This window comes from Silurus meridionalis, chromosome 9, assembly GCF_014805685.1.
Source record: "Silurus meridionalis isolate SWU-2019-XX chromosome 9, ASM1480568v1, whole genome shotgun sequence".
NCBI lineage: Eukaryota > Metazoa > Chordata > Actinopteri > Siluriformes > Siluridae > Silurus > Silurus meridionalis.
Window position 1 is genome coordinate 5,153,927 of NC_060892.1, and position 21,044 is coordinate 5,174,970.

The following is a 21,044-nucleotide window of genomic DNA, read 5'->3' on the forward strand; positions in this document are numbered from 1 at the left end:
TCTCCACCCAATGCCTCCTTACCTCACCCTCCTTCTGTACATAACTTTACTCACACCCTTGTGGCTGAATAAACCCAAACCTCCACAATCACAGTCCAAAATCTAAGGAACATTTTTATAGAAGGGTGGAGGTTATTATAACAGCAAAGGAGATGTTTAAAAAAGCACATATGAATCTTATGGTCAGGTGTCCACTAACATTTGGATAATTTGCTGATTGATCCGCAAAGAGACCAAATTGGACTAATGTAAAATTCACTTATATTCTATAGTATTCTCTACTTTTTACATTTTCAAAACATCTCTGTTTTAGATGTTAAAATACATTATGAGCTGTCCATGAAACCATTTCCACTTTTTAATTATGGTATAGCAGCTCTGAAATGATTTAGATCTTTCCCTCACCAGACATTCGTTTCTTTTTCATAAAAAAAAAAAAAACAGCTTAAATACTTATATCTACAGCACAAACTCCTTCGATAAATGTTAAAGAAAAATCTCAATTTGAGATATTATATATATATATATATATATATATATATATATATATATATATATATATATATATATATATATATATATATATATATATATATATATATATATGTGTGTGTGTGTGTGTGTGTGTGTGTGTGTGTGTGTGTGTGTGTGTGTATATATATATATATATATATATATATATATATATATATATATCTCAAATAGAGATTTTTCTTTAACATTTATCGAAGGAGATTGTGATATATTTTGATAGATTGATATGTGTGTGTGTGTGTGTGTGTGTGTCAAATAGAGATTTTTCTTTGACATTTATCGAAGGAGTCTCTGTTGTTAGGGGTCAGAAATCACGCTGTAGATATAAGTATTCAAGTTTTTTTTTTTATGAAAAAGAAACAAGAATGTCTGGTGAGGGAAAGATCTAAATCATTATAGAGCTGCTATAACATAAGTGAAAAGTGGAAATGGTTTCATGGATTCATGGTGTCAATGTATTTTAACATCTAAAACAGAGATGTTTTAAAAATGTAGAGAATAGTATAGAATATAAGTGAATTTTACATTAGTCCAATTTGGTCAACTTCATAGCTTCATATCTTCCTAACAGTAAAATAAGGCCTCACCAGCTTCATGTTAGAGGTGACTGATATTACAAGCATTAGGGTTTATTTATTTATTTATTTATTTTTTAAGTCTAAACAGCTGCATTCGACATTGAACTATATTTTACTACAAATGTGATTGTTTCTTTGTTTATACTGTACTATTTTTATGTTTTATTGATTATAGAAAACTTTTTAATTAAGACTACAGTAATTAAAAAGACTACAGAGTAATGTTTTCTATTTTTTTTTAAAGATTATAAAAATCATAAATTAGACAAACTGTGGCAACTTCCATTTTAATATAATAGTTTGTTAAAATGCAAATTTAAGTTTAGCCCTTCAGAGCAAAAAGGTTATGCACCTCTCATCTAAAAGTATGATATATGTATGACATGTTCTTTATTATTTAGTAATGTTCTTTTTATTGCACTTGCTGATAAATTGCTGTGGTATGAAAGAAATAAAGCACTTTGGGACATATTGTTGAGGAATCATAATAAATAATGGGATACTGCACTGTGGTCTGAAGTGAAGCGAAGTTACTTTTAACACCAGGTGATTATTGTTCCGCATAACTTAAAAAAACTAAATAAATCAATAAAACTGTTGTACATCATTTCACATTCAGAAGCATAAATTATATGTGCTTGCTTCTAAAGAAAGGACAGTGTGTATGGAGTGTGTAAGTTACAATTCTGTATGAAATCTGAAAAACGAACAACTCCGACTTTAAAATTTTTATACAAATTTATTACATGCAGAGTGGGAAAATGTTTCTTGAAACACAGAAAGTGAAACAGATGTGATTTTGGTCCTCATGAAGAGTGGAATGTCTTCATCTCAGTACTGATCTACATCACATTTAACCTCATATGCAGTAGTTCGATTTAATGTTACATCATGTCTATTCTGACCTTTTGGGCAAAAAGAATTATTTTATGCATACATAAAGGAATATTATAATGTATTTTGCTGGATTATCATCAGTTTAGGGCACAAATAGAAAAATTACAAATAGTAATCACAAAACTAAATTATAAAAAAAATAACTCGAGTGACCACTAGATGTCAGACTGGAGCTATCATATTCCTAGGGACGTTCGTTCACTTTTTCACCATGTTTCACGTTTACCATTAAGCTAAGATTTGGGAAATTCTCAGAGTGAAAACCAAACTTATTAAATTAACCCTCTGTGAGCTTTGAGATCGACAGACATGAGGAATGAAGCTGTTTGTGGAATGTATGAAGATGAAACTCCTTTTTTTTTCATATGCTGTTCAACTCTTGCAGTGTCTGATCCAGAACTTGATGCATTCCCAGGTTCTCTTCTTTGGCGCTTGCTAATTTTTCTACGAAAGGAAAAGAAGAGAAAAAAATCGAAATGAGAACTTGGAGTCGTTTCGTTTGACGAGTACCGAAGAAAAACCGAGAAAAACAACCGACATAACACTTCAACAGAACACTTTAGTAAAATATGTGACATGGTATTGCTTTTTCTCTGTGCTCGTTGTTTTCTGAAAAGTGAAAGCTCTGGAGCTGTAAGGTTTGCATGCACTGAGTGACAAGTGCGTTTGTGATGCCACAACATGCGCATGGTCGTAGCTTCCACACGTGCACCAGAAACAAAGAAAAAGCGTGAGAGTGAAGACACACAGTGGGTGTGAACTTGAGAGGAAAACTTGACCTCACCTGTTGACTTTCGAACCACGAAACAAAACTGATGACTTTTAAACAAAGAATAGGGCCTAATCAAACAAACCGTTATACTATAATAGCTATAAATATGTAACTAATGTGTAGTCATTTGTATTAGAATGTGTGTGTGTGTGTGTGTGTGTGTGTGTGTGTGTGTGTGTGTGTGTGTGTGTGTGTGATAATGTGCTTTGGTGCTAAAATGAATGAAAGGATGAATGAAAGCATGTTGGGAAACAGAAGAAGAGAGCTTTTATTTTCTTTTGCAGATTAAAACAGCAGTACAGCAAACATCAGGTAAAACCTTTTAGCCAGCCATGAGAGACAGAGAGAGAAGAAGAAGAAGAAAGCAGCATCTACAGGGAGGTCATATCATTAAGGGCATGGTCCAGCTCCTCCGAGATTGCCTTGTATTTCAGCTTCTGTGCATACAACTCATCTGAAGATCAGCAGGACAAAAAGCAACAGCAGCATTCGTCAAACATAGAGAGAGAGAAGCAGACGGAGAGAGAAAAAAGACAGAGAAAAGGGATTTAGCAGATGAAGCAGAATGTGTGTGGAAAAATCCACAGCAGAACATAAAAATGAAGCTGCTGCTATTCGATGCAAGAAACGTGTGCAAATCCAACGGAGGGCGCCGACGGCCTCGTCGTAAAGTTTCCGTCTAGCTAATCTGCTCTCGGCTCACTTTTCGGCTACGCAGCTATGAAACGAACTAAAGCCTCTCACAGGAAATGGTGTCTCTCTTCCACTGAACGCAGACATTCTTTATTCCTCTCGGGGTTATAGAAACGCTCGGTCTGCCTCAGCTGATTCCATAAATTCAGCCGAGTAAATAGGCTTCAAGAGAAACACTCCCACATGCTGAAATATAAAACTCCTCAGACCGGATTAAAACAAGATGCGAAATTCTTTATGACCGCTATGGACAGGTCTGTTCCTGCACTAGGAAATCATACCTGTGCTGGATAACCAAACATGTCATTAAACGGTTAGTGAGAAAAGTGATGAACTTTTAAACTTTCAAGCTTCGGATACTCAGCCAGAGCTGATCGTTCTGATATTATTGAAATATTTGGAAACACACAGTCTTTTATGGTTGCATGTTCCTTTTGTTTCTATGCAACCTACCAGGGCAAAAACCACACAAAAATAGGACAGTGAATGACTGGATGAGTCCGAATTGGAGGTGGAAGCATGGGGTTGTTTTATGGCAGGGAAGGTTGGAAACTTGAAAGGTATACTGAACCAACATGGCTACCATTCTATATTTCAACACCATCCAGTTCCATTTGGACTGCGGCTTATTGTAAATCTACGTAAGCGCATTGCATTTACACAGGAAAAAAGAAATCACAGAAAGGATCTCATAATTATGACTTAACATCTCATAACTATGACTTAGTATCTCATAATTATGACTTAGTATCTCATAACTATGACTTAGTATCTCATAATTATGATTTAGTATCTCATAATTATGACTTAATATCGACAGATCCAGTGTTTTGAACTAAAATGCTCCCCTGCCACAGACTGCCCCCACTTATCTCATAATTATGAGATACTAAGTCATAGTTATGAGATACTAAGTCATAATTATGAGATACTAAGTCATAATTATAAGATACTAAGTCATAATTATGAGATCAGAATCTCATAATTATGAGATACTAAGTCATAATCATGAGATAGTAAGTCATAATTGAGATAGTAAGTCATAATTATAAGATCTTTTCTGTGATTTTTTTTTCTCTCTTTGTGAATGCAATGCGCTTCCGTATAAATCGACTTCACCGTAAAACAAGACAATGAAGCATATGTCCAAGCACTGGAAGGATTATTTAAAGAGCAAACAGTCGGCTGGACTGATATCTATCATGGAATTGCCTGCCCAGTCACCACACCTAAATCCTATCAAACTGCTCTGGGATGAACTGGATTGCAAGGTCAGAAGAAATCGAACTCCAACTAGTGAACACCTTTGGCAAACCTAATTTGTTGCATAGAAACAAAAGGAGCAGGCATGTGTCTTTCAAAAACCACAAGTAGTCAAGTTGTCCTTAATTATAATATCATTATAAACTCGAATTACTGCTACTGTAGTGTTAGCCTTTAGTTACCAGGTCAAAATAACAAGTTCATTTAAAAAACCTCAAGTACTTTAAGTACCTTTTACAAGTAAATGTGTGTGTGGCTGCTGAAAGCCTGTAAAAATTAATCCAATTTTTATTTTCTTATTGATTTTAGCTATGTTCGACTTCAAGTTTTAAAGATTAATATGCATCGTGAAACGCATTTTAAGCAATAAACAGGATGCGTATAATAGAAACTGGTATACGGTAAAACAAGACATAGTAAAATCATTAAAGAATAATAATATCAGGCCAATTATAGGAAAAATGTTCATACCTTCCAGGTCATCAATGGATTTTTCCAGTTTAGCCACTGTTCTCTCTGCAAACTCAGCTCTGGTCTCGGCCTAGTCACACACACACACACACACACACACACACACACACACACACACACAACATTGCATAAATAGATGATCAACTGAAAATCTTACACACGCCCCAGTATATCATCATCATTCCCAAGGTATCATTCACAAAATCTGCACCGTACCTCCTTCAGCTTGTCACTGAGAACCTTAATCTCCTCCTCATACTTGTCTTCTTTTTCTGAGTACTGAAACAGAGAAGATGGTGATGTGGGAATGTAATCATGAACAATATTACCAGTGACAAATGCCATGATTTGATAGGCAGAAATGAATCAGCTAAAAAAATCAATATTTTCTTTTTAGGATGTAAATAGATAATTAATTATAGCATTTTTAAATGCATTTCAAATGCCCTTCTATTTTTTGTTTTATTCATGTTCAAATGGTAGCTTTGGGTTTCATTTCGTTTAGCAAAGTGGTTATAATAATCCTGCTGTAAAAACTTTGATATTTTATATTTACTTTGCTTGTGGCAGCTCAGGCCAGCAACATGGGTGTGCGGTAAGCAATATAAACACCCGAGTCCCCCCCAACACACACACACACACACACACACACACACATACACACTTGCATCTAAAGCACTATACCAGACATGGGCGTTATCTTACTTTCTCTGCCTGAGCTTCTAGGGACTTGAGGTTGTTGGTTACATTCTTTAGCTCCTCCTCTAGATCGGTGACTTTGCTGCAAGAAACCAAAAATGCAAAGCGAACCACAGCATATAAGCCGACAATCAGATGAAAACGTATCCTGATACACACTGAGGTAAAAGACTTGAGCACTCACCATTCAGACATCTCAGCTCTCTCTTCAGCTCGTTCCAGCTCACCTTCAAGAATGACAAGTTTACGAGCCACCTAAAGCAGAAATGTCCAGAAGTCATTCACGGTGTAAATGCTGTTAGCTAATGTAAAGCAAAGATGCAGGTGCTCTACTTAACTATCCGAGGATTGCTTTATTATTTGCTAGCCCTATAAAGCTAGCAATATTTCTGTGTGTAGATTTTCAGGTTGTTTAATGCAGCTGGCTAATGTAACATTATAGGCAGGGATTTCTCATATGCTAGCTACATTCTTTTTGCTTTAGTCATTTTAGCTAGCTTACAGTACTGTGTAATGCAAACAGAGAGACAAAATGTCTAACTCTCTAGCTAGCCGTACTTAGTTAGCCTCCCTTGTGTACACCTTTACATGTTACACATGTGTATGTTACAGTGCAGGAGAAATTCACATTGTCTGTTGTTTCAGCTGGTGGGCTTGCCACGGGCAATTATACTGCTATGATACGCTGAGTACGAGCACGCACAATGTTCTCTGGGACCTGCTGCAATTGCATGTTGTCTTCAAGGGTGCTATCACCCGGCTCGAAGGACCATATATATAAGGGGGACGATTTTGTAAGAGTAAGTGACCAAAATTTATTCAACTACCCAAAAAAAAAAGTACCCAAAACTTTTTTGCACTGTATCGGAGCAGGGAGTCTACCACGATACAGCAGCCATAGAGCAGACAAGATTATGGGCCTTAGTCAGTCACCCAGAAATGGCAGTTTGAACCACAGACCTTCTCATTAGTACGCTAGTGAGGTAGAAAATCCAGGTATTTTTCTAGTGCCAAGCAGAACTGTGTTTGTTGGTTTGTGAATTAGGTAGCGCCTAAAAATAAATATGTACATAAAGCCCAAAGTTCCCGAAGTTTTGTTCACATCACCAAAGTAGATATAACAATCAGGTGATATAGCCAGCTAACGTTTAGAGAAAAATGCATAGCCATCATTATTTGTTCAAAGAAATAAATCTCAGTGTCATATCTCCATAGGTAATCTCCATGGCTTTGCTTATCGTAGTGAAATTCCACTGTGGAATGCGAATTATTATCATCTACATGATTAAATGTAAATAAAGTTCTTGACTCACCTCCTCGTATTTCCGGTCAGCCTCCTCGGCGATGTGCTTGGCCTCCTTTAGTTGCATCTCCTGTATCTCCATCTTCTCCTCGTCCTTCATTGCACGGTTCTCAATCACCTTCATGCCTCTGGTGGACACAGAAAATGTATAACGGTGATTCCAAAGACCTCAATATGTAAACTTTTGGAAAGTTACCTAGACATCAATCCTTCACCTATAGGTTGCTAAGATACAGAACCCCAAATAGTTTCATGAGATTGATATAAAAAGTGTACAGGGAAAGTATTTTTATATGAAATAACACAATAAAGGGTTTCCCATTAACAAAAAAAAGGGGGACCCAATGGTCCATTAACAGCTGACCACATATCCTCGTGCCATTGAACAGAGAGAAAAATCTGGCAGCCCATCACATCATGGGGCACCTCGAGATCTCCTCACCTCTCACTCTCATCTGCTGCTTTCTCAGCCTCCTCCAGTTTCTGCAGGGCCGTGCCCAGTCTCTCCTGCGCTCGATCCAGCTCCTCTTCCACCAGCTGGATCCTGCGGTTCAGAGCTGCCACATCAGCTTCAGCCTAAAAACATAACGTCAGTGATCAGGGCTTGATGGAGCACCATGTTAGGAGAGCAAACATAATGTTTTATCCTTAACACATCAACATTTCACCAGAAATTGAGTGATACTGATTAGCTTTTTCGACTATGTGTTTCTTGCTTAGCCACTAAGTTCAATTCAATTAATTTTAATTATGAATATCGCTTTTAACTATGAACATTGTCTCAAAGCAGCTTTAAAGCTTTAAATGTATAGCTTTGGTGCCTATATGTTTGTTCCTTATAAGTATATCCCCAACTGTGGCAAGGAAAAACTTCCTGAGATGGCATGTGAAAAAACCTTGAGAGGAACCAGTCCTGTCTTGTCATACTTTTTGGTTCTAGCCTAATTTTCTAAGTCCTGTTTTAGACATTTGCCTGTTTATTCTGAATCTGATTACGAATCAGTAATGCACAAACGCACTCATGCTCATTTATTAAATACATAATTGCCTTCCTCTTTAAAGCTTTGCTATAAAATATCCTCATAGTTTCCTCAATGTACTTTCCATTCAATAGTGTTTGGTGTTGAACAATAAACAAGTACAGCCTTTATAAACAACCTCCTATATATAACATACATGCAGTAAGAAGTGCCAAACAGACCACACCTACAGGAGCCAAACTGTGATTTGTCTCTGTTTAGTGTGAATACACTGTGAAGAGCTGCCCTTCAATTTCTCCTCCTTTAAATGTAATAGTATTATGAATAAACAAGGCACCCTGTCCTTATTCTTATGTATACTAAAGGGCAAACAAAAGAAATATTTACTCTCTTAATGCAGCATCGCCCTCTGAGAGCCTGTCAAACAAAGATTCTCCTTGGGAAAAGGACACAACAGTGCCTCTGTGGCAAATTTTCTGTCTGCAGGTAGCAACAATTAAACACTTCCTAAGCTGGTCATTAGCATATAATTACACACAATATCAGTGGGGTTGAACTGCATGCACACTGTTTCTCGGTTACAAAGTTATGGCCATCTGACAGTCAGGTTATTAAGATGCCGTAGAGAATGCACAAAAGAACCAAGCGCATCTGAGAGCATTTGAGGAGACTTGGTTTTGGCCATTTTTTTCCTTCCCTCTTTGGGGAAATTTAGCCTTGGGGGAGTATGCTAAACACTCTTCTGATCATGGCACAAATATCCACAAAAACTATTACTATTATGGAGATTTTCCAAAATGTATATGAATGAGCTTTACTTAAAACAATAATATATATATATTCCTAAATTAACCTAATGCTTTTTTTTTAATGGAGCACCAGCACCACTGTGAGTTTGTTGACAAACCATTCCATTCTCAAATGCATATAGTCTTGTAAGCCGACTCAATGGAAAGTAGAGGTCAACCGATTCATTGGTTTTGCTGATTATTCCGTTCTCATTGTTGATTGCTGGAACTATCAGCTATGTGCAAAACCCCATACTAATAGTTTTTCCGGGTTGCAGTACAAAAACGGGCTCTAAAGGCGAATCACTTTTTTTTATTTAAAAACTTTTTTTATTCATTTAGTTTTTATTTAATTGGAGTGTTTTTTTGTTTCAGTTTCTACTTTCCTCAATGTTTATTAATATAATTCATATATTCATATTTATGAGAGTTCATATTTTCTCATTGCAATGAAATGAAATAAAGTTCAAATCAAACTAATTAAAATTTTAGCAGAATTCTGGCACAAATTTGGGAGAAGTTATCTACTGCTCTCCAGCATTCTCTCTTATACACAAGATTTAGCTTGAACACCTGAATGGAAACACCGGGTGAAAACGTTTCAGTAGATTTGCATGGTGTTGTGTACAACACAATTACCCATTTGTGACTTTCCCATATTGGTTGTCAGGTAATGTCTCAATGGAAGACTAGAAAAGTTCAAAAATGTGTAAATGAACAGTCCATAATGAACATGAACACACAAGCTGGGGAAGAGGAGGAAGCTGGTGACAAAGAGAGCAGAAAAAAAATGCACAAAGGAAATAGACGCACTCGACATCCTGTAGCCTCCTCATCCACAGCCCTCCCTTTTTCCCCTCTCAGGGTCGGAACACTCCTTTCCTTAGTCACTGCGTTCCCCAGATGCCTGGGAATGCATGCCTTATATGGTAAAACACACACTCTGGTGAATTACCGCAGCGGAGGGCCAGAAAGACATGAGTGTAATCAGTTGGGAAAAAAAAGGGGGCTAAATAGATCCATGTGTATCCGACACAATTCGAGAAAAGAGACAAGACTGGGGAATAGTGTTCAGTGTTTGCGGTGCACACCACCGCTGCATGTTCTGCTCTTAGAAAGCTAAATTTTTTGTATCACACACAGTGACAAGGGCAGATGGACTTGCTGAACTCTTCAGTTATACCATTATTATTATATCCCCCCATTTTTACCACAGCAGCCCCTTTAGCAAATCATAGGCTTCTGTTAATGTGTGTAATGTGTTTCACAGACCGTCTGCAACATTCAATCCTAATATATAGGTATAATATTTCTAAGTACATTTCAATATCTCTATCCATGCCTTATTCAGCCAATGACACTATCAAAATTTTCACTACAATATACACCGTCAATATCAAAAATCATCTATATATAGTAATAACTTATTGTACATGTGTTAAATTCTACTAAATATGGCCCTAATTTTGATGATCACCCAAGAGATGATTGGTGATCATCCTACATACAAATCAAATCTATATAAAATATAAAATATATAAAGATATATGTAAAAAAAAAAGTGTATATACAAGGATGCATATGAACAGTAAACAGTAAAATTTAAGATGATTGACGTGATTGTCCTTAAAGTGACCGTGTGCGGTATGGTGTGGTATAAAGTTGTATACATACAACTGAGCCTTTAAACTTGGGACACACCTACTATCTGATTCTGTTGCTCATGCAAAATGATACCAAACTTTGTGCTTGTGCCATGGAAGCAAGTGACTGGAGCTATGACTGTTCTAAGCTTTCTGATCTCTTATATGATATGAAGTTATTGTATGATTTGGACATGCATTTTCCACAATACTAAACTGCAGGCTATATGTGTCCATTGGGTTCTTCGTAGGACTTGTAGGGAATCTGCATATTGTGTTTCATCAAAAAAATAATTATATATATAATACTGACTTCTAATATCACCCATCGCTACAGTACTTGTTCTAATTGGTGGATCCAAATATTTTAATGAGCACACTTGAGATACATCTGTCCAAATTATGCCTATTCAGCACAATGTATCTACATTTATAAATCATCCACTAGCTTTCATTTGATTTCATTCGAGCATACACTATATGGACAAAGTACTGGCACACCTGACTTTCCCTTTATCTTAAACTAGGAGATCCAAACCTTTTCCAGCATGACAATGTCCCTGTGTACAAAGAAAGATCTCAGTGGAGATACGTTTTTACATGTATTGGAGTTGAAGATCTTGAGATCTTCCCCTCAAACCTCTTTGAACACCATAAGGATAAACTGGAACACTGAGGGAACCCCAGATCTCCAAACATTACATCAGTACCTGAATTTACTAATGCCCTTGTGGCTGAATGAATCTCCACAAATCTCCACACTCTAAAATCTAGTGGAACATCTTCTAAGAAGAGATAACAGCAAATTATTATTATAACAGCAAATGAGGTCTCAATGTTCAAAAACCAACATATGGTCAGGTGTCCACCAATATTTGTCCATATAGCGTACTTGAAGCATCTGAAGAAAAGCTGTGTTTGTGAATTTTTGGGAATCCTGAGTGACATCCTATAAAAAATTACCCATGCATTCAAGCAAGATCCCATAGTAGCTTGGAGGCCATGTGCAGCTACTAATAGCATTTAAAGCTAGAAACAGTACTGGGTGAATTATAGTCTCACTCAATTGTATGAAAAGGTAACTATACCCACCTCACAGGTCACAAGATATGTTTTGATATAGTTGAAACTAGAAGGTCAGCATTTATTCATTTGAAATTTTGTGGCCGAAAAACAGATACCAGATTAGATTGGAATTTTTCAGAAGCATAACCTGGCAATATTCACAAAGCCAGCTTTCTCACATCTCCATCCATGTAAATGGACCTTCATTTTAGTGCAGGCCAACTTCCTGCCTATCTGCATGTTGATCTTGGTGCACAGGAAGGGCAGATGTGGAACAGGAATGACATCCTGATTCAGCTCCTCGGGGAACACCATAGTCCAGAATAGGACAAAGGCAGCTCAGTGGTGTGATGTTCACCCCTAAGAGACCCTGAGACCTTACCTCGACATTTACTGTAGTGAAGCTAAGCTTTTAGTGTTTTTTATTGTTTTTATTAAATAAAAATTTTCTATAAACCAAGTTAGTCAGCGAGGACTATAAACATTTAGGAATATGACAAATCCTCTCAGATATCCTGCCAAGGTAGTTTAAGTTAGCCAGCTGGCTAACATTAGCAGTGGATATTAATCAAATGAATTCATCACGTCCACAAATCCTCAGCTCATATTAGCTGACTGGCTAATAAAATCAGTAAATGCTAAAAACATCATTCCATACATGAACACACAGACAGCCTAATTTGAGATTCTGTGACTTCTATATAAGGCTTCGAAACACCTCTACATTTTTATTAGATTTTTCACATTTTGTGAATTTGTGTTTTTGACAGACAGATATACAATTTCGCTCAGAAATGTTTGTAAGTATCTCGGAAAAAAGACTAAAATGACCCTGTGGCTGCATCTATAATGAGCAAGATTCAACACTGATCAAAATTTGTGAAATATTCTAATAAAAAGTACCACGCAATTTTAATAGGAATGGCTTGTAAAAAGCCGCCCTCGCTCCATGATGAGCAGATCACAGAGTATAACGATAACCTACGATCATTAACTTCCAACAAACAAATGTAATGAGAGACAGTTTGAATCCCAAATGGCTGCCTCCTCCCTGTATGTACACTACACGCCCAATAGGGAGACAATTGGCACTTAATTTCCTACTTCCTATGCAAATACCCTGCCCATGTAGCTAGTGTTCTTAATGCTGTACTTTCAGCTTTTCACTTTTTATAAACAAGCCCAATACATTTGGTGCATGCTTTAGTGTACTATATTTTCAATAGGGGAGCCATTAAACACACCCAAATGGAATCCAGCAGTGGCAGTTTGCTTGATCCATGACCTTTCCATCAGTAGACCAATGCCTTAACCGCTGTTCCTCCACCATTGGCACACATAGAACTACACCCTATTAATCTAAGAGCTACAGTTGTAGTTAAATATCTACAAGATGTCTAGCTAGTGGACTTGACAGTGGTATTAGCGCAAAAAAAAAAACTAAAGCTTTAGAAATGAATCTGAATTTGAGCAATGCAGCTGGATGAACATTCCTGGATGAACCAATGTTTAAAGAAGCATTATAGAAAGATTACTTATAGAAGGCTTAAGAAGTGACACCATTAAAGATTACGTATTAATTTAAATATTGAGAGGAAAGTAATTCAGGGTAAAGAGTATTATAGTATACTACAACATACTGTGTAATATAATGCCCAATAGAGATCCATGTGGAGATATATCTCAGAACCACTAAGCTACTACTGCTGGGCCCTTGAACAAGGCCCTTAACCCTTAACTGCTCAGATGTTTAACTTAGATCACTGTTATTCACTCTGGATGAGTGGGCGTCTGCCAAATGACATAAATGTAAATATGGTACTTTTCTCACTATATAGTACTTATATAAGTCAACAGTTCCCAGAGCTTCCAGAAATGGCAGTATCTAGAATGCCGGAGTGGAAGGGGGGTGTATCCTGTCTTCCCTTTGCTCAGGAGCCAGTTCAGCTTAACATTTTGGATGTAATTTCAGGACATTTTTGAAAGACGACTAAAACTGCCCAGAAGCTACAGTCATCCAGAGCTCTTTGTCTTCGTTTCTATCCTGCAGGACAAAAGTCACATTGGACATCCTGTCTGCACCCTTCATGGGGAATAATGCTATGTGCACACCACTTATTCACCCTCACTTCCCATAAACACAGTTGCAGAAAACTTGGGGTAGTTTTACATTTTTTCAACATGAGTCAGAGTTATATAAAATGTCACATTTAACCATGCACACAGAGTGAAAGGGGGGTTTGTGGCTCAATGTGCCCTGAATTAAAACATGGGTTGTGCCCCAACTGCACACTGGGATGCTGAAGAGTGTGCAAAAATCTTACTGAAAGACAGGAAGAAAGAAAGGTTTAAGGGAAAGAAAGAAAGAAAGAAAGAAAGAAAGAAAGAAAGAAAGAAAGAAAGAAAGAAAGAAAGAAAGAAAGAAAGAAAGAAAGAAAGACAACAAGCAAGAAAGAAAGAAAGAAGATAAGACAGCAAGCAAGCAAGAAAGAAAGAAAGACAGCAAGCTAGAAAGAAGGAGAGACAACAAGCAAGAAAGAAGGAGAGACAACAAGCAAGAAAGAAAGAAAGAAAGACAGAAAGAAAGAAGAAAGAAAGAAAGAAAGAAAGAAAGAAAGAAAGAAAGAAAGAAAGAAAGAAAGAAAGAAGGACAGAAAGAAGGAAGAAAAGACAGCAAGAAAGAAAGAAAGAAAGAAGAAAGAAAGAAGAAAGAAAGAAAGAAAGAAAGAAGGACAGAAAGAAGGAAGAAAAGACAGCAAGAAAGAAAGAAAGAAAGAAAGAAAGAAAGAAAGAAAGAAAGAAAGAAAGAAAGAAAGAAAGAAAGAAAGAAAGAAAGAAAGAAGGACAGAAGGACAGAAAGGAAGAAGGACAGAAGGACAGAAAGAAAGAAGGAAAGACAGCAAGCAAGCAAGAAAGAAAGAAAAAGAAAGAAAGAAGACAGCAAGCAAGAAAGAAAGAAAGAAAGAAAGAAAGAAAGAAAGAAAGAAAGAAGAAAGAAAGAAGAAAGAAGAAAATACAGCAAGCAAGCAAGCAAGCAAGAAAGAAAGAAAGAAAGAAATTCCTTTCCAAGGCACAGAAAACCATCAGTGCTTTTCAAGAATAAAAAAGGGTGGTTCCTGGTAGAACTTTGACTGCCAGGACCAAAGAACCCCAGAGGAACCCTTTTTGCACAGACCTCAGACTGGAATTAAAAAGGTTTTAAAGAGCTCAGAGAAGGAAGGAGACAGGAAGTGGACGGCGTTTAGGTTTTTGGTTTGTTTTTTCTCCATCGCTCACGTTTTCACGTTGCTGTCGCTCCAGCTCGAGCTCTCTCTGTAAAGTCAGCGCGCGATCCTCCGCACCATCAGCCTGCGCGTGAAGCGCCTGGATCTTCCTTTTCACCGCGTCCAAAGACATTACACCTGACATGCTTTTCTTTTCTATATGATCTGATACGAACAAAAAAAAAGACAAAAACGAACCTAAAAAAAAATAGGTCACAATCTATTTAATTATAATCCCTAAAAAATGGATGAGTGCAAGTGAGTTAGTAGAAGTTGACACGAATTAGATTTCTTCTTGTGTCCTTTAAAGTTCCGTAAAAAAAAACATAAAAAAGTATACAAATATAAAAGAGTGTGTTAGAATTAAGCTCCTGGATCACTGAGTTTGCAGGAATGTAACGGAAGAATCGCACTGAATCCAGCCATTAAAGAAAACGCCTGGCGGGGGGAAGCCTGCTGCCCAACAACGTCACCGCGGCCGTCCAATAGGAAGCGGTTATTCGTGCATATTTTAAACATGGGCGGGGTTAAGACGTGGCTTCAAACTGAAGTTTACTGACTATATATTATTGAATCTATAAACCATATAAGACTAAATTAAACTAAATTTTTTCAACAAGAGTTTTTTTTTACTTGTTATATATATAATACAGCACAGTGATTTTTTTTGTTGCATTTCCCAGCGATTTTAAAAAGCTGAGGTCTGCCATGATCCATGATAAAGTACCAGTGGATCAAGGGCCCAAGAGTACCAGACTGACAATACAGGGGACTTGAAATCATCACCTTGCAATAAGTAACCCCAGGCATTATTCACTTCTCCACTTCCCTACTGTTACCACTGTTAAATTTGATTGTATTTAGGATAGTATTCATAATTATAATTGTTTAAAAAAAAAATAATTAATAAAGCAGAAAGGTTTCAGACTGATATAAGAAGGAAAACTGAACCAACATGGCTACCATTCCATACTTCAACACCATGCAATTCTGTCTGCAGCTCACTGGAACCGACTTCACCATCCAGCAAGACAACGACTCAAAGCATACGTTTGGAGAGCAAACAGTCGGCTGCAGTGTTATCTATCATGGAACAGCCTGCCCACTCACTGCAAATGAAATCCTATTGAACTGCTCTGGGATAAACCAAACTGCAAGGACAGAAAGAAATCTCCAACTGGAGAAATCCATGGAGAAATGAACTTTCTGGATTCCAAGAGCGTGAAAAGCTTATTCATGCTAAGTGAGTATTTTTTTAAATTAAAATAAAATACATTTGTACAATAAATCGTACCAATAAATGAGCTAGTTTGTTTCATAGAAGCAAAAGAAACATGTATGCGTCTTTCCAATCTGTTTGGAAAAAATGAGCTTACAAACCTTTTGACAGACGCTATATGTCTTACTAAAACAAATCATATCATGAGGAGAAGATGTGATCCGATGCATGCTTTGTTTGCTAAACTGTTTCATCTATTTTATTTATTTTCGATCACATTGCATGCGCCGATTGTTAAGAGAAGTTGCACCTCTGTATTTAAATGCAACCGGAGTCAGGGGGAACTGATTTCATTACACACAGGAGTGTGGCCTCTTTTTTCCGTTTGTTTTGGCTGGATTCTTAGAATTCCAGGGCTGTTGAGCTACATGTCTTCTCTCGCACCCCCTATTGCTTCTTGCACTTATCAGTAACAGGCATTAAAAAAAAAAATACCCTGCTCATCCCCCCAAGTCAAAAGGTTTTGTTTGCTGTGAGGTATTCGCTTCCTCTTTTCTCCTAGTTTGCAGTTGGGAATTCAGATGTATAATTAGTTTATGGTTTTGCCTAATTCATAACATGTGGTATGGTGGACTGAAACAGATTTCCAAGGTCCATGTTCCAAAGAAAGTACTGGAAACAGCAGCATTTTCTGACTCTTTAGGCTTCCTTGCAGTGAGGTTACATTAGAAAAAAAAAAAACTAGCACAGTTTAAGGAACCAAAGAAGAGCTAGGGTTGTCTTAGGAGACCACAAAGCTATTTTCCTAATTGTGCTGTTTACTAGTACAATTCTATGCAGACTTCATGATATAGTCGGAATGCGCTAGGACTTTGTGGCTTAAGTGGATGAGAAAACACAGGATTGCGCCGAGACGTTTTAGAGAAACTCCAGGCTTCTGTGTTCAGTTCAAGCAATCACTCACTGAATTTTTTTTTTTTTTCTGCTGCAACCTCCAGCAAAAACGGCAAAAATAGATACTGAATATAAATAAGGCCACATATATAAGCGTAGATTACACACACTGTCCCTGCTTAGGTTCTTAAACCTCATTATGTTTTGTTTTTTTTACATACATTCATTGGGTGAGACTCATTAATGAAGACTTGATGCTCTATGTTAATATATACAGCTCTACATGTGGGGGTTAACAGGAACACACTGCATTGAGCTTCTGTAAACAGTCAGACTAATGATCAGGGCCAGCTGGTATAAATGTACTAGCAAGTCTTCTCTTTGTTTCAAGGAAAAATTACATAAAATAAAATGTACATTGCCTTATTCAGTGTTACAAATAGCATAAATCTTTCACTTTTGTGAAATCAAGAAAAACAGCACCACTAAAGACAAAGGTATGAAGATGCAGGTTTAGTCCAGACTTCATTCTGGCCAAGACTGTAAATCAGGGACAGTCGTGGCAGGCGATTACCCAGACAGAAACACCCCCTAGATTTTTGTCTGCTTTTGGGCTGATTTGTTTCATCTTGGTTTTTTTTTGACACATGTGTAAACCTATTTTAATACTAACAAGAAACAAATCTCTTGTGTCACTCTTGTGCAGTTTGTCTCTTGCGAGCGTGGCCTGTCCAGCACTATTTAGATGATAAAAATAGCATTAATATGAGTTTTCTAACACAAATTAATTATAGACAAATATAATAATATTATATTAAGTTCTTAAGTACATAAGTACTGTGCAATTATGTCGTGAAATGTGTGTGAATGTGTTGTTTAATTTGCATTGCAGGCTCTGTTTTATACGCTAGTCAACCGTAGATTAGCAAACCTAATGTACTCGAAGTTGCACCAGCAATTGCTGATGATTCTTTAAAAGTTTTCTGACTGGAGAAAAGAGTCTTCAGGTTTGAGATTTGCAGACAGAAATGTATTTCACCTTCTGCTTCTCATGATCACATGCATCTGACTAAAACCAGCTCACATCATGACTGATTCATTCGGTAAGCATGAAAACAGTGTTCATTTGAACCCACATCCATTGCCAGCTGTGGAATCATAGATGAGTAATACATTGCGAGTTTGCAGTCATATGGCAGGCTTCAGTCTCTGAAATGAAATTTCTTGCACAAACACATATATATCACATATATATATATATATATATATATATATATATATATATATATATATATATATATATATATATATATAAAAGATTCATATAAGAGTCTAAATCTTACATTTTACACTTCATTGCAAAAGATGCTAAACCTGAGTCCATCGAACAAAACATCTCACTTACATCAGCAGCCTTCTTCTCAGAAAGTTCCAGTTTGTCTTGGGCGTCCTTCAGGGCTTCAGAATACTTGTCCAGTTCATCTTCAGTCTGCTTCAGCTTTTTCTGCAGGCCGACCAGCTCATCGTCCAACTGGAAGACACACAGTGCATTACTTTTTTTAGCCTATTATCAGTCACTGATTCCTTTAACTGGAAAATAAAGTAAAGATTTTCTGAACAAAGACAACATTTCAAACATTAGACTCACATTTTCTAAATGTGCATTATAATAAGCTGGCTTTTAAATGAAAGGATACACTATACGGACAAAGGATTGGGGACGCATGACCGTAAACCTAATGTGCTTTTTAAATGTCCCATTCAACATTTAGTCCCCATTTGCTGTTATAATAACCTCCACTTTTTAAGGAAAATGTTCCACTAGATTTTAGTAAAGTAAGGTGCTGATGAAGGTGAGGTGAGGTGAGGAGGTCTGGGGTGCAGTCAGCATTCATATTCATCCCAAAGGTGTTCAGTAAGATTGAGGTCAGAGCTTTATAACAGGCCGTGTCATATCTTCCATTCATGTAAACCATATCTTCATAGAGCTGGCTTTGTGCACAGGGGTATTGTCATGCTTAATAAGGTTTGGGTCTCCTAGTTCAAGTCAAGGAAAAATGTCATGCTCTCGCCACCAGTGTTATACTATATAAGTGTGTACCTTCAACTTTGTGGTAACAGTTTGGGGAAGAAACACATATGGCTGGAAAAGTCAGGTTTCCCAATAAATTTGACAAATGCTCAGATTCATATATACTGTATATACATATAGTTATATAATATATAAACAACGGATTTTTTTCCAGATCCGCAAAGGATTGCTTTTTAAACTCTTATTCTGTTTAGATCATTAGTGGTAATAAAAATTTTTTTTATGGGGATCATGATTATCACCTGCTGGACTCATGAGCATACTATGGTGTAGTAAACAAAAACCCATCATAAACAAGTCTTTAATGTATGTTGAAAGGGACATTATTGCAGATAAGTAAGCGATACATGTGAGAACATTCCACTGATGCACTCATGCCAGTTAACAAAGCCAGGTCTCGCACATCTGTAAGCTGATAATGTGACTTATTTTTAGTCCAGGTTAACAACCCTGCTGGCATGTGGTGTTCGCAAACACTCAAATCTGAGCCTAATCAGTTTGCTCGCGTTCCTGTGGTGCTACAGAAGAATCTGCCAAGATTCCAGGAAGCCAAACGAGTAGCTCACTCAGGAATGTGCTCAGTAGCCTGGAATGGCGAATGGTTTATGTTCACCAATTTGTAAAGGAATTAGACAATTTAGCATGAGTTAGACTTCCTTTACACTACAGCACTGTTGAATTTGATTAGAAAGTATTAAATAATTGCACCACTCATAGTAGATCTTACTCGAATTCAAACAATATGTATATATCTATTAACTATAAACCATAGTTACAGCTCATTCACATGAACTTGTATTGCAAACACCCTACATAAGCTCAGCTGGATAATAACCTAATAAAGTTGTCTTTAATGAGATGTTTATTTAACCTTTATGGGAGGAATTTAAAAGGACTTTGGGCTTTCTTGTGTTTTTAGTCTTAAAAAAAAGGGGGGGACGATGTGGTGAGGGAATGACCATTTATAGCTACTATTATTATAAACATTTATAGCTACTTACTTACTTAAAGTAACTATAAAGTAACACGTTTATTTTCTTTCAAGAGCACAGCCCATCAGTTTAATCCTTAATGGGCATCCTATCCAGGCTTTTTTCACGACAGTAAGAATTGATTTTTAATTTACTATTGTAGAATATAGTGAATGCTCTTTCATTTCAAAAAATGTTCTTGCTACTCCTAATATCAAATATCTCCTACATGTGTAGAACATCATCTTTCCCTTTATTCATACCTGCTTACACTTCTCCTCAGCAGCTTTCTGTTCCGTCTCGGCCTGCTCCGCCCTGTCGATGGCATTCTCCTTGTCCAACTTCAGCATCTGCATCTTCTTCTTGATGGCCTCCATGATGACAGTTAGACTTCAGCTAAGCCCAGTAATGAATCAAAAAGTCAAAGCAGATCTGCAGGTTCAGAGAGCTAGAAGAGAGGAGGAGAGCTGCAGACACAGAGCTGAAGTAGACCACAATGCCTGATCTTGCCGTCCTGAACCTTACCAGACACAGCGTTCAGCCCCCTCCCTTCCTCCGGCTCCACGACTTCATATCAGCCCACTTGGATGGAGGAATGGCTTGGACCAGAATCATTTACAGCAGCTCAAATCCCTTGTCCTTATTTGGAGCTCTTGTATTTTGCTTTTTAAAAAAAGTGATAGAGGCCCATGAAAGGAACTGCTTCCAAATTTAACCCTGCGCTAGAACACATTGGGGATGTGGTGTGAGGGTTAGAACATATTTAAGTAAGGTCTTATGATTGGAAACATTTGTTTTTGCAGATAATTGAAGGTACAGATTGTCAGGTACTGATTGTCAGGACTACTTAAATCTCTCAACGGTTGGTATGGTGTAAATGTTAGAAAAGTGTGAAAAGAAACTGGTCTTCTCAGTAATA

General features: G+C 37.1%; 1 protein-coding gene across 4 annotated transcripts; it reads right to left on the reverse strand.

Moving 5' to 3' along the window:
• Positions 1-1,831: 1,831 nt before the first annotated feature.
• On the reverse strand, positions 1,832-20,691 carry tpm4a (tropomyosin 4a). 4 transcript variants are annotated; one of them, XM_046857599.1, is made up of 9 exons: positions 20,389-20,691; positions 18,468-18,593; positions 7,653-7,786; positions 7,221-7,338; positions 6,092-6,162; positions 5,914-5,989; positions 5,425-5,487; positions 5,209-5,278; positions 1,832-2,453 (listed from the first exon to the last, which is right to left on the reverse strand). In XM_046857599.1, exons 1-9 carry the CDS (start codon positions 20,500-20,502, stop codon positions 2,371-2,373), a joined length of 855 nt encoding a protein of 284 aa, XP_046713555.1. In that variant the 5' UTR covers positions 20,503-20,691; the 3' UTR covers positions 1,832-2,370. The 4 variants fall into 4 exon arrangements, with proteins under 4 accessions (XP_046713555.1, XP_046713557.1, XP_046713554.1 ...); XM_046857598.1 differs by lacking the exon at positions 1,832-2,453 and adding an exon at positions 3,026-3,235; XM_046857601.1 differs by lacking the exons at positions 18,468-18,593; positions 20,389-20,691 and adding an exon at positions 14,963-15,309.
• Between the last annotated feature and the right edge of the window lie 353 nt (positions 20,692-21,044).

Bases quoted from the DNA above. Each gene is read 5' to 3' on its own strand.
- tpm4a (XM_046857599.1), bottom strand. From the start codon at position 20,502: ATGGAGGCCATCAAGAAGAAGATGCAGATGCTGAAGTTGGACAAGGAG. The intron at 5,488-5,913 runs GTAAGATAACGC...TCTCTGTTTCAG, and splicing joins TAGAAGCTCAGGCAGAGAAA to TACTCAGAAAAAGAAGACAA. The intron at 2,454-5,208 runs GTATGAACATTT...TTCCTTTCGTAG, and splicing joins ATCCATTGATGACCTGGAAG to AAAAATTAGCAAGCGCCAAA.